The sequence below is a fragment of the Pelophylax lessonae genome, assembly GCF_965119305.1.
Source record: "Pelophylax lessonae genome assembly, chromosome: 1".
Lineage (NCBI taxonomy): Eukaryota > Metazoa > Chordata > Amphibia > Anura > Ranidae > Pelophylax > Pelophylax lessonae.
The window spans coordinates 86136648-86151220 of NC_138768.1; the positions used below are offsets into that span (position 1 = coordinate 86136648).

Here is a 14573-nt window from a genome sequence, read left to right on the forward strand (position 1 = left end):
GCCCACAGCATTATGGGTTCGACCTCCCGAAGGAGGGTCCTGCTGTGAGTACCTCCTTGTCTTAGCAGGTATGCCACTGCCGTCTTGTTGTCCAATCTTAGGAGAACTCTGTGGCCCTGGAGGAGGGGTGCCAGGGAAATCAGAGCCAGGAATACTGCTCTTAGTTCCAGCACGTTGGATACCACTCCTTCGGTTGAGTGAGACCATTTTCCCTGCAGCTTGACATCTCCGCAATGGGCGCCCCATCCGTGTCCGCTTGCATCGGACGTAAGGATGGTCCAATTGAACGAGCCTAGGTAACGGGGGTTGGCAAGATTTTCCCACTTCGTCCACCAAAACAAGCTTCTGCGCATTAAGGCGGTCACTTGGATCTTCCGGGAAAGATGTTTTCTCCATTGTGACAGAAAGCCTGTTTGGAAGAGTCTCGTGGCAGTGGGACCACGGCACCATGGGAATACATGACGACATGTGCCTACTAGACTCAGACACAGAGGTCGTCAGATGAGTACTCCGAATTACAGCAAACATCCTCTGTATGATCATATCCATCTTCTGGATGGGTAAGGACACTGTTCCCACCTGGGTATTGAACGTGGCTCCCAGGTAAAAATCTATTGTGTTGGGGATAGGTTGCTCTTTTGGAAATTTATGAGCCAACTGAACTCCTGCAAGGTTTGAAGAAGAATCTCCCTGTGGGATCTGAGCTGATCCGGATTGCTTGCCAACAGGAGAATGTCGTCCAGATAATGATACACTCTCAACCCCCTCTCCCTGAGGGGGGGGGGGCAAGAACAGTTTTTAGGATCTTGGTGAACAGTCACGGAGATGTGCAGAGCCAGAATGGAAGAGCCTTGAACTGAAGGTGTATTTTGCCTACAGCAAACCTCAGAAATCTGATCAGCTGGAAAGATTGGGATGTGTAGATATGCGTCCTGTAGATCAAGAGATATCAACCAATCTCCTGGTTGGATGACCTGGATGATAGTTTGCAAGGACTCCATCTTGAAGCTCTCGAGCTCTACATATCGGTTGAGCCTCTTGAGGTCTATCACCGGCCTCCAACCTCCCGTCTTTTTCACTAAAAAGAGTGGGGAATAGAAACCTGTGTAACGCTCCGCCAATGGAACTGGCATGGCTGCACCTTGAAGTTGAAGGTCTTTCAGGAATTGGGATAATGCCAAAGCTTTTGATGGCGAGGCTGGTATTCTTTACTCCTGAAACGAGGCGTGAGGAGGATGGGAGAATACCCACCGGTGACCAAGACGGATTGTTGACAGAACCCAAGGGTCCTGACAACGAGAAGTCCAAACTGGGAGAAAGGCCTGCAGCCTGGCTCCGACTGGGAGGGATTGGAATCTTCTGGCACAAAAAGGCTTCGCTGCCTCCTGGGGGCCGGTGAAAGCCTTGGTTTTGCGCGTGTTCAGAAAGGAGGCCTGGGTGCCCTTCCAGGGACTTCTGTTATCCCAGTTCTACCTGGATTGCCTATAATCCCTGGAATTTGAGGGTCTGAATCTAGATGAATAGACTCTTGTCCTTCTGACTTTCCTGTCTTGCGGAAGGAGACCAGACTTTCCTCCAGTTACCCTGGAAATTACCTTGTCCATCTTCTCTCCGAAGAGGGATTTGCCATCAAACGGGATCTAACACCAACTATGTTTGGACACAAGATCAGCTGTCCAAGGTTTTAGCCAGAGGGCCCTTTTGGCCATTACTGTGTGCAGCATTGACTGTGCAGAACAGCGGATGGTATCAATGGCGGCCTCCCCGATGAAGTCTGCAGATATCTTCAGCTCCTCCAGTGCCTTGACAATGTCTTCTCTGGGGATATTTTGGCATAGAGCTCTCGACATTTCGGATCTTTGAAAGAAGCTGAATCCTCCATAGGCAGTGTCACATTTTTGGATAGTCGTATGACTGCAGCATCTACCACCAGCATGGAATTCAATGACTGTGCCTCAGCTTCGGCTAGAGGGTAGAGCTCATCAAGACGGTCCAAGGAGAACTTTTTATCCGTCTTCTTCCATTCCTCTGAGGATTTCTCTCATCTCACCCATTAGAGGAAAGAATACCTGTTTCCTTTTAAGGAAGGGAAAATAGGTCTTTGATTTTGGAATGGGTTCTTCAGGATCCTCCCAGGCAATCGCCGTCTTGACTGCCTGAATAAAGGGTGGGATTAAGGCATAATTAAAGCCTGAAGGGTCCGACGACTGAGGATTCCTCCGATAGGTGCCCTGAAGATGCCTCCCCATGTAATAGAGTCGAAGAGCGCGAAGGGTTTAGGCCTGAGGGGCATGGAGCGCTAGCATCCCTGTCTGGAACCTGAGCTGTAGAAGGAGCCGTATGTGCGGGGACCAGAGTTGTCAATTCTGAGAGGGAATCCTTCATAGTCTGCTTGAGCAGATCTACCACTTGTTGGTTCTCCAGCTCACGTAGTCCCGAAAACAGTCCTGGCAGACTAATTTTCTGGGTAAAGGCACTGCGCCACAAGCCCAGCACTTATTCCTCAAGGAGTGGGATGGTGGAGAAGGAGAGAGATGGTGTCCAGACCTCGATCTCTGAGGATCTATAGTGGGAAGATCTTGATCTGCGGTCTGGACTATCATGGTCGCGATGTCTTGAAGATTTCCCGGATCTTTTGGAGTACGTTGGGCTGGAACAAAGGACATTTGTTAGTCCATAAAAGCACTCTTTCTTTCTTCAATACTTACAAAAAGGTGGTCCTATACCTATTTTGAGGATCTTGGTTGCGTGACGAGTGGCTCACTGCAGGGCGTTGCAGGAGGACTGGCTGTGTAAGGAAGGAGAAAGAAGAGGCAACAGAGAAAAATGGAAAAGAAAAAAAGGAAAGAAAAATAAAAAGTAAAAAAATAAAGTTTTATTTTAAAAATTAAATAAAAAAAAACTGTTTAAAAAGGGAAAGAAGAGAAAAAAATAAAAAAGTGTCAAAAGGTGCTACCTACCAAGGGCTTTTAGCAAGTCAGCAGGAGCAGGGAAGAGATGCTGTCTTCAGGTAGACAGAAGGCGAAATGGCCCTTTAATAGTAAGGGAACAGGGAAGACCCCTCCCTCTAGCTCTTGTGGGAACTCAGGGCAAATTGCCACCTGGTTCCCACATCCAACATGGCCGTCCAGGCCTCAACCGCACTGCGCATGCGCAGAACGCTCCTCGCAGATGGCTCTACTCTCCGCCCTGCGAGGAGGCCCACAGAGACGCCGATACACTGTACAGGAGGAGGCCTCAAGCTAAATGGCGCTGCAGGGGGAATATTGGGGCTGGAAGCCATCAAGAAAGGATCCGATGCCTGGCCGAATTTAAAGAGACTGCAGAAGAGGTAAGAAGGAAGCAAAAAAGGGAAAAAGAGGGGAAAGATGTAGATTAAGAAAAAAGGAATGACAAAAACAAACAAAAACTGAAAGACAGAAGGGAGAGAGAAGAGAGGAAAGGAACAAGAGAGGAGAAAAAACACACAAAAAAAAAATATTAGAAAAACAAAAGGGGAATCCAACCTGCAAAAAAGAAAAAGGACGGCCCTCGTGCAAAATCCTGCAAATCCAAACATCTGAGATTTAAAGAGACAGTGGCAGTATGCGTTCCTATGAGGAAACACTGCACGATACCCCAAAGATCCACAGAAGGGGTTCCCGGCCTTATTAGTGCTTTGAGTGACCCAAGAGCAGGGACTGCGCACGGGAGAGGCTGAGCCCGGCGGAAAGCTGCCAATAGGCAGAGGTATGGGCATACTGCTTACTCTTCACCAATCAGGAAGGTATGAGGGAAAAAAGGAAGGTATGCGGAAAAAAGGAGAATGATGGGACAGGGGGCTGGGCCTTTCTTTTATGCTACTCACTGGTCCTGAGGGAGGAGTAGAGGCGGAGCTCTATCACTAGTATGCTGCCATGGAGGCACCAGGAAAACACGTTTCCTCAAAACTGTTATGCAGCTACCAAGACAGGAGTTGGGCTGGCTATCCTAATACAGTTGTACAAGCAGCGTGGGGAGCGATATCGCTCCGATCTCCAACGTCACTTCCGGTAGTCTGGCGGCACCTTCTACGCGTTACGTCACATCACGTGACTTCCTCCCTGAGGAAGTCACGTGATGTGACGTAACGCGTAGGAGGAGCCGCCAGACTACCGGAAGTGACGTTGGAGATCGGAGCGATATCGCTCCCCACGCTGCATTTACACTTTTGTGAACTAATGATCTACAAATTGTAAGTGCAACTATGTTTTTAACAATAAACCTGATTTGATATACTGCACCATGATTGCCCTCTATTTTCACTGAGCCCGAGGTCACGATAAGGAGTTAAGGACGCCAGAAAGTTTAACACCCCAAAAGCTGACAGGACAGGACAGGAAATACCCGGAGGTCGAAACAGGAGATTGGAATAAGCAAAAGCCTACATGTTACCCGGAGGCTAAGCTTTATATACAGGAGCAATATACACCTTATTGAGGTGAGAATATAGAACACCTAGATGTGACACCTGGTGGAGGCAGCAAGTCACAACACCCTTATTTTGCATTAGAGCACGTTTATTCTTCTTTGAAGTTATTGAAGGGAATTGCACCTGATTCTGGATTTTTATAAATGGACACTATGAACACTGCACTTTATTTATTTTAGATCTAATAGAGAAAGCACACAGCACCTTTAACTTTTTTTGAAGTTTTATTTATATATTTATACTTTGTCAACGGCATATTTATTCATTGACATCTTTAAGAAATCGAAGTACTCAGCACTTTTGTCGTATAGAATATATATTGTAATGGTTTATGTATATTTTAATTTATTTATATGATGGAATTAATTTGATCACCACGGTATAATTCAGTGACAACACATTTTCACCACAAGAACACGTCTTATTATTGTATTTTATATATTCACATTTTTTAAGCTACATTTGTTTAAGCTATATTTCCACTTCTGAAGCGCACCACCCACCCAAATTGTACACTTTGTATTGACTGGTTCCTGGTGCCAGTACTGTGGTGCAGCAGCAGGAAGGGAAACACATACTACCTCGGATAGCGCAGGAACCACCCATACATATAAAGTTGTACAAGCTCCTCATGTACTGAAAATTGCCTACTCTGATTTCACTGCACATTTTCAGCTTCTGATAACGTGCATTAGAAACTGCAGAAAGTCAGCAGGACACCGGCTATTTTCTGTCTGGAGGAGGGCAACCAGCCACCTAGCAATCTTCTCCCCAACCCAATCATGCAGGCTCAGCTTCACATGTGGGTGTTACCTAGGATGGATTGCATGCAGATACAGATTGCCTAGTAACGCCCACTTCGGCTATTCACCCATCAAGGCATTTTAATATTTGCAGAGGTCCTCCCAAGAGCTAGCCCACTGCTTGCATCAGAGCTGGAATTCTTAAAAAGGGAACTAAGGTGGGGTGGTGTGAGGTTTTCTGATAGCCCACAATGGCCAACATTCCGTTGTAGGCATTCTTTCACAGAAAAGAACCCCGCCCCCTGTCACAGGGAGAATCCGGTTGGGGGGAGCCGGGTTAAACATATAACATGTTCTTTAAGTGAACTTCTTTAAGCTGACCATACAGCTGGGACTGGGCAAACTTTGCTTTATGTATGGCCTTTGCGGTTAAACAGTTTATATACTAATCAACTTCTGTTCAACCACCATGGTTTAAGAATTTTCCGCTCAATCAGAAATGCAAGCTATAGACTGCAGGGCTGATCAGTGTATTCTGATGGCTGGGGAAGTCTCCTCACTGTTGAAATACAAAGACCTCAAAATATGTGGAGGAGGAAATTGGGCCAATTTTCCACCCACTGGTTAAACAAAAAAAAAAAAAAAAAGTTGACTACTTGGCCAGCCTTATTTTTTTGCTTCAACAGGGACAATAAAGTTTATTTTGTAGTGAATCACAAAGCAGCGTTGTCACCTTATAGTGTTACATAAACTTGCAGTCCCCCCCCCGAATTCCATAGAAAACAGATTCGACGGCATGTCCAAACATTTAAATGACTCTTACTGAACAGTCCGGACTGTTAGAGGAAATATCACTGATCTACTAGCAGGATCAATAGACTATTAAACAATGTTACAGGGGGACACGGGGGAAAAAAACAAATAAAAAAACACACCTTAGAGACTGCATCATATCTTAATTTACTCAAAGATCCACATTATAGAGGAAGTGAAGACATGAATTACATACAGTACTGAGCACTTACCCTCTGATCATAGCAAATGAGTCATCGCTGGAGAAGAATGCTGCTCCTGGAAGAATTGTGACTGTTTCTTTACCTGAGAACACAAAACGATGATTACTAGAGGTGTCCCCATGCAGTATCAACGAGTCACAAGATGCTGGTACCTTCAAAGAGGTGCCTAGAAGTTCTCTGCATGGTTCTGATACCTGTCCTCTGCATCTTAGAACCCAATACGCATGAAATAAATGTTATGGCTCATTACTGGATACCCATTTACCAAGTTACTTTTTTTTTTTTTAATATCCATTTTCAGAGACCCACTAACCCATGTTAAGAGGCCTTATAATCCTAATAGTGCAAACAGTAATGTATTATAAAAGCAGAGACACAAAGGAGAGATCAGATTAGTGGAAACTGGTTATGGCCTACTGAACCAATAGGCTAGTGCAGCCCTCTAGATGAGAACCTATTGTACTTTTTTAACACCACCAGAAAGGTAGTGCATGGTGAAAAGAACATGTATCCAGTTAAAGAATTCACCTCAAAAGTATTTTTATTGTCTCATTAATTAAATGAAGATATGCATATAACAGCATGGCATTATGGGACTTGTAGGATACGGAGAAGGCATGTTGGCTTCTGTGATGTAAATTTTGATGCTTTGAGTTTACAGATTGCTTTATTGTAGGCCCAACCACATGACAACGGGTGAAAGGACTAGGTGCCACCTAAGCATATACCATTTAAAAGGGCCTGTTTATCCAAAATAAATGCATAGGGCTTCTACTAAAACAGACCAGCACACCGTTGTGTATGTGCAGGGCTGCCCTGATAGAGAGCAATGCAAGGGTATTCCATTGGGACATCATTGCATATCTACATAAGCATTTAGGATCCCATGGCTATTGCAACCCTCTTCTCCCTGATTTTTTTCAAGAATATGGAGGGGGGGGGGGTTTATAGAAAGCAAAAACCCAATCCACCCCCCCTCCCAAAAAAAAAAAAAAAAAAAAAAAAGAAGAGCAGACGCTGAGAATTAGGGAGGGATTCAACAACTGCCCTTGGAGTACAAACTATAGCCAAAGAAAAAAAATAAATGAGTCATGTACATGTACTGTAAATGGGGTACATTAGTACAGGTTTCTATCAGCTCCCCCTATACTTTTCTTGAGCCAGTTTTCTTTGCCTAGTATATTTGCATTCCATTGCAATAGTGAACTCCTCATTTAGAAATTTATTTCTAAGAAAGGGAATGTACATTACCTGCATTGATGAGATCTGGATCCACCTCTTGTTCTGTTGGATAGGGGCCCTAGAGAAATAGCATTTGAAAAAAAAGTCTATTTTGCACAGCAACATGCAGGATACATAAGCACAAAATTATCTACACATTTTAATATGCTGAATATCACAGTGGTAGTTTTTGTACACTATAGCAAAGGTATCATGATCACATGCAAAAGTAAAAAAATAGAATGTACATAGTCAGCACTCTTAAATAGTGCCCAAGACCGGTCAAGTGGCTGTATTAACCTGCAGCACCAGAAAATTACCGATCGGGGGGTGCAGAGGACAACCAAGAAAACAGCCATAAGCACACAATGAATGCAATGCCATATCTTTTTTTAAATCATATATATTAAAAAAAAAAAAAAAAAAAACAGTTAGGCTTTAAATTCTCTACTGTATCCAAGCTTCAAACTGATCTTGGTAAAGTTATGTTGGAGTTCCAAAACAGGCAATGCAATGCAACAGCTGTTTGTCCCCTTACATATCTGTCAAAGTGCAAACAGAAAAACGCAAACCCCTATATGACAAGGAGTTGTAAAGTCAGAAGGTTTTTCATCCCAACGCATTCTATGCATTAGGATAAAAAGCCTTTGTGTGTAGCAGCCGCCCCAGCACCCCCTAATACTTACCTGAGCCAATCTCTCTCCAGCGATGTCCACAAGTTCCTCAGCCATCCACGACTCGCTCTCCTGATCAGCGGTGCCATTGGCTCCTGTGGCAGTCATTTAGCCAATTAGGAGAGAGGGGTGGGGCCAAACCGCAGCTCTGTCTGAATGGCAGCTCAGGAGCCCCCATAGTAAGCTGCTTGCTATGGGAGCACTCAATAGGAGGTAGGGGCTAGGAGCAGCAAAGAGGGACCCGAGAAGAGGATCCAGGCTGCCCTGTGTAAAACCACTGCACAGAGAAGGTATTACATGGTTGGGATTTAAAAAGCAGAAAACCCACACACGAGACTTCACAATAACTTTAAAATTTTAAAGGAGACCAGACTTACCAAGCCAAGGACGCCATTTTCACTCTGAAGGTGAACAGTGATATCTTTCTTGATAAAGTTGCTGGCTAACATTGGAATTCCAATTCCCAAGTTTGCTGTATTATCAGTTAAGGCTGAACAAACAGTTTATACACAGTATAAAAAGTACAATAGTTATTTCACACATTTCAGAAATAAAGGCTGTACATTTTTGGATTCATGCATAAAATATGAAGAAAAAAAAAAAAACACAAACATTTGTACTCTTTGCACATCTGGTGGCATTTCCCTAAGGCCAAGCACTTTACCCGAGTATACAACATGGTACAGAAATTACTACTCTGCAACTTGACAAAAATCCTTGGGAAAATTTGCTATACATCAAAATATTTACACCTTTCAAAGAGGGAGCAATAGTTCCAAGGATCAGTGTTGCTTGCTGCCAGGCAAATACTAGATAAAGTGTGGAAACTGCCAATTATCAATTCATCTGAAGTCAAGCAGTGACTAATTGGTACTATGGTACAGGAGAAGCTCACAATACTTAATACCCACTAAAAAGGTTTTAAAAAAAAAAAATTAAGAAATGAAGACTACGTGTAGACTGGTCGTTCCCTTCTCTCCCTCCAATTTGTGCATTATGACACTGGGATATCGGTTTGCCCAACCAGTACCATAGAATGTCCATTCCCTAGCCCCATCTTTTTCCCCTCCCTTTTCCTTTTTTGTTTGCCCAATTTATATTCCTTTACCTCCCTCCTTTTTTGCTCTGTCTAAAATCCATGTGCACCTTCATTTTCTATTTTTCCATCCTCTCCATTTCCTTCTCTATTTTATTTTGCATTTTATTTCCACTCTGATTAACACCAAACTCATGTATGTTCATTGCCCCTCATAGACCTCATTTAATGTCCCTTGAATAATTTTGCACTAAGGACAGTGTGATACCCATTACATTTTTTATGGCCATTTTTCTCACCCAGCTTAAAATATTAAACAGACTACATTCATACCACAGAAGAAAGAATAAAATCCAGGGAAACAGGAAGATCACAGAGTTTCTAGGAAATATTTTTCTTATAATGGGGAAGTAAACACAATTAATTGGTAGTATATACCAGGAACCACAGGCAACCAAAGAAAGATTCTGCAGAGAAGTTGGGGGGGTAGAGGGGATAAAGATCCTCTCTAGAGGGTTGCAATAACTAGGCTCACTAATTGCTTATTGGTGCAAAATTAATTTTATTAGGTGATATCAAGTAACATAAAATGACAAACAATTTAAAGAAGCTGCCTTTGCAGCAGATATAGTGTGAAGGTAAAATCGCAGGACCCTATGGACCAGGAAAGGTATACTGCTTAGTGAGCAGTATCCCTGCCTTACCAAGTCCACCCTATGGAAGTAATCTTGAAGTGGTAAGATTGTTTTGAAGCTTGGGTGATCGATCACTAAGGATCCTATTCACCTCTGCTTGAGTCTAGTCTTTAGGTATGCAGATATGCCTATAAATGTGCACTATACAGTGTATATTGATTTATGCATAGTTTATACAAAATATTTTGGTCAAATACATATTCACATTATGTGCATTAAATCATAGGCATAAAGCTTCTTCCGACCTTGGAGTGATAAGGAATATTGCTGGTTTTGAATCCAGAAAGTAGTATGCGCAATAGATAAATGTTATTTTAAGTGAGGGATCAAAAAATGTCCCTTAAAAAAGGTGAGTGTATATATATATCTCATGTGGGTTTAATTGTAGGAGCTCGTTAATAGAGAAATATATATATATTTTTGTTTGTAATCCGGATTGGTGGTATCCGGAGGTATGACACTATGCAGCGGCTTGGGGTACCATGGAGTACTAGTATTGTGGAGAAGTAAATTGAGTTATATGTCTGTGGAGACTGGGGGGACTTCCTTTCTCTTTGCTGAGCAAAATATAATTGATGGCTTCTTATAGAGCTATTTAGCTTGCTCGGCTGTGCAGAGGGGCTCGTGGCACCCGGGACCAGGACACCTTAGTTGAGGGGAGTATATCCTTATAGGAATGAATGCAGGGGTCTCCGATTAAATGCTCAAGAGTATATTTAGAGGGTGGTCAGTGTTTTCATCCGCTCACCCTTACTCACCCATAGATGTCCGGTCAACCTGCCTCGGTGTCACTGAGCTACGTTACCTCGTTTCCTTTCGGGGCACCTCTAGATCCGTGTCATTGTGTGATGCAGACAGCTATAGTCGTGTCTGATCTCCCGCTGTTCTGTCTCCGGATTGGGTTTCTTCGGTTACCGAGTAGTTTTTGGAGGTCCGGAAGATTAAGGTGGGAGGAGGGATTGAAGAGAGGGGTTGGAATCGTTGTCTCTTGCGTCTCCGGTACTCTCCTGGTTGCCGCTTGCATGTGCCGTATCTGTATCCTTCATTCCATACGTGGTCGGATGTTTCCTTGGTGGGGTGGGCGTGGTGCTGGCGTATGACGTTTACGCGTTTCGCGTGATGACGCACGCTTCTTCAGAACGTCGATGTACCGTTCCGCCGTTGTTTATATATCCATTGTCTTTTTCTTATTGGTCGGTTTTGTAGTAGACTTAATTGTTTAGCTGAACTAGTGCCATCTAGTGGATTTAAACAGTAATGCCCTGTTTATTTTGTTCGTTCCAGTCCGTATTGATGTTAATGCAGGTCATCAATAAAAAACAGATAAATAAATCAAGAAGGCTCACAGTGATTATATAAAAAACATTGATAAAAACCAGCACAGTTTTTAAACCATAATGGTAACTGAATATATTAATACTGTTGCCTCCTAATGAATTTAAATGAAATTAGGAAAGATGGCTTTTGTATATGGAGACTGGGGGGAGAGGAAGGTAGAAGATATATGAAAATATTTTATCATCCATCGGAAAAGTGTAAGGTTTATATATAATTAGTAAATACTGAGATTAATTTTTATCTCTTGGTAGTCCATGATATGAATTTTTTGGATTTTTGTACTTTTATACTGGATGTAAAATAAATATGTCTTATTTTATGGATATTGTCATTGATGGTATAGATGCATTGTTTTGAGAGATTGACTAATCTGAGTTTGTTTAGGGATCCAGGAAGACTTTCAAACTTAGTTCTTTGTTAAGGCCCTTGGGCGCTAAAGTCTCTAGTCTAAATATCCATGCTTTTTCATGGCGTAGCAGGACCTGGTCAAAGTCGCCCCGTCGTTCTGGAGTGTTTAAAGTCCAGAATCCTTTAACTTTTAGCCCTGTGGGCTTACCTTCGTGCTTTTCAATGAAGTGTTGTGCAATTGGTGTTTCTTCCTTTAGTCTTATACTTTTTAAATGTTCTCCTATTCTGATCCGTAATGTTCTTTTGGTTTTTCCCACATATATTTTATTGCATGGGCAAGTGATTTGGTAGAGAAGGCGCGAAGTGCTGCAGTTGATAAATGACTGTATATTATAATTTTTAGTGCCTGAGGAGTTTGTGAAGGTGGTAGTTTTTTCCACAAATTCACAGATGTGGCAGTGTCCACATGGGTACATTCCTTTTAGTTTTGGTAAATCCGTGAGCCAATTTCTTTGTGTGTTTTTCGACCTAGTGTATTCAGAGTGTACCAGGTGATCTCCAAGGTTCTTGGATCTCTTTGCCACCATCAGTGGCTTTGGGCCTACTATATTTTTCAGCCTGTCTGTCATTTGCAAGATATGCCAATGTCTATCTAGAACTTCTTTTATTTCCTTCCATTGGTTTCCAAATTTGGTAATTAGTCGGGGTGGGCCTGCGGTGTTTTTGTCTTCCTTAGAGTTTTGATTTGGACTGAGTAGTTGATTTCTAGTTCTTAGGCCTGCTTTCCTTTTTGCCCTTCGTAGGGTTCTGTGGGAGTAACCTCTTTCTCTTAATCTTTTGTATAGTGCTTTTGCCTCTATTAGATAGTCGCTGTATTTGGAACAGTTTCTCTTCAATCTTATGAATTGTCCCACAGGTATGTTTTTCTTTAGATGGTCTGGATGTGCACTATCTGCCCTTAGAAGGGTGTTTGCCGCTGTACTTTTTCTAAAGGTAGTAGTTCTGAATTTTCCATCTTCAAGCCAAATTTTTAAGTCCAGGAATGCGATTTGGGTTTTGCTGGCTGTATATGTCAGATGAATATTTCGGGTGTTTGTATTTAATTCCAGCATGAAGTTTTCTAATTCCTGTAGTGTCCCATCCCAGACCATGAGCACATCATCTATGTACCTCAGCCGAGTACATGGCTGTGGTACATAGACGAGGCGACCACATTTTCTTCTTCCCAGAATCCGAGGTGCAGACAGGCATAGGAGGGTGCCCAAGGAGCTCCCATTGCTGTTCCCCTTATCTGCTGGAAGTAATGGCCTGTGAATTGAAAAAAGTTGTTGCATAATGCAAAGTCCAAAATCTCCACCAAAAACTCATTTTGTGCTCCGAGTAGTGGGAACTTTTTTTCAAGGAAATGGTGTACTGCTAGTATACCCCATTCGTTGGGTATAGAAGTGTATAGGGATTCTACATCTATACCCACTAAAAATAGTTCTCCCTCAAAGTGCAGATTGGAGATTTTATTTAATACGTCTCCTGTATCTCGGACGTAAGAAGGTAATTCTATTACTAATTCCTTTATGAGAGAGTCTAGGTATTTCCCTATTTTTTCCAAGGGTCCCCCCACTGCTGAGACTATCGGTCTTCCAGGTGGTAGAAGTGGGTTTTTATGTATTTTAGGTAGGATATAAAATGTAGGGGTATTATAGTCAGATATTTTAAGATATTGTTTTTCTTTTTCTGTAATAAGGTTAACCTCTCTTGCAAAGTTGAGTTTTTCATTCAGTTTCCTAATTAAAGTCGGGAAGGGGTTTTGTTGAATTCTCTTGTATGTTTCGGTGTCTGAGAGAAGTCTCATTGCCTCTTTTTCATAAAGGTTTTCTGACATCAATACAACGTTGCCTCCTTTGTCGCTTCTTTTGATGACTAGGTTAGGTGCCTTTTTGAGCTCTGTAAGTGCCTTTCTTTCAGGGCCCAGTAAATTGTCTGGAGGTAGCCAGTCCCATTTAACTTTTTTTAGGTCTTCTTCAATTAGTGTTAGGAACATATTCAACCATTTGTTGCTGTTGAATTTCGGCATTGTGGTAGATCTGATAGTGATGTTGGCTTTTCTATGTGTCATATTTGTTTCTTGAATTTGGTCATGTTCATATTCAGATTCTTCTAGAAGTGAATTTAATATATCCAGTGCTTCTTGATCTTCAGGATCGATAGTTTCAGATTCTGTGGTCTTAGTGTTATCCGTAGAATATAGTAATTTTAAGTAAAGTTTTCTGAGGTAGAGGCAGACATCTTTATATACTTCGAAATGGTCCATTCCTTCGGTTGGGGAGAAGGATAGGCCTCTCTGTAGTAGGTCAACATGTCTTGGCTCCAATTGGAAGTCTGATAGATTAATTACTTTCTGGTCATTTTCTTCGATTTTTCTTCTTGTTATATCATGTGGAGAGGTAAGTAGATTGATAGAGTTTTGAGGTAGTGTGTTTAAGGGGGTTATAGGGTCCAGATTATCCATTGGACTTATCTCTGAGTCTTTTCTTTTTTCCTCTGTTGTCTCGTTTCTATTCTTCCTCCTTCTCTTGCCCCTCCTCTTCCTTGTCTGTTTCCTCTTCCTCTGGGGGTCCTTTTTAGTATACTTTTGGGTGTTGCTGGAGGTACATTGTCCTCCAGCTGATCTTCCCCCGAAAAAGATACTGACCGTGTTTCTTCCTCACTATCTGATGGATCAGAGTAGTTTTGTGATCTACTTCTTGAGGATTTGCCACGTCCTCTGGATCTATTTCTTCTATTTTGAGGATTGAGGTCAAATATCTCTCCTGTCGCCCAATCTCCTTGGTCTCGCTGGAATTTAGATTGTTTGGTCAGGCGGAGTGATTTTTGTGCTCTCTCTATTTCTTTTTTAAGTAAGTCATTCTGAAGTTCAAATTCTTCAAGGTCCTTCAGTGGTTCAAGTTTATTAGCTGTTATTTTAATTTGTTCTTGTAGCTCATTCAGTTGAATTTTTTCCTCTTCCACTATCAATCTCATTACATTTATACCATGTTCAATGCATGTAGCCTTC

The 14573-nt window shown here is 42.3% G+C and overlaps 1 protein-coding gene across 1 annotated transcript in view; it reads right to left on the bottom strand.

Moving 5' to 3' along the window:
• Positions 1–14573, bottom strand: part of OXCT1 (3-oxoacid CoA-transferase 1) — a 261457-nt gene that overhangs the window by 122485 nt on the left and 124399 nt on the right. Inside the window, exons 10-12 of the mRNA XM_082251643.1 lie at positions 8482–8576; positions 7461–7509; positions 6219–6291 (exon numbers count right to left, since the gene is read on the bottom strand). Of these exons, the coding sequence (XP_082107769.1) occupies positions 6219–6291; positions 7461–7509; positions 8482–8576 (217 nt within the window). The remainder of the gene's footprint in view (positions 1–6218; positions 6292–7460; positions 7510–8481; positions 8577–14573) is intronic.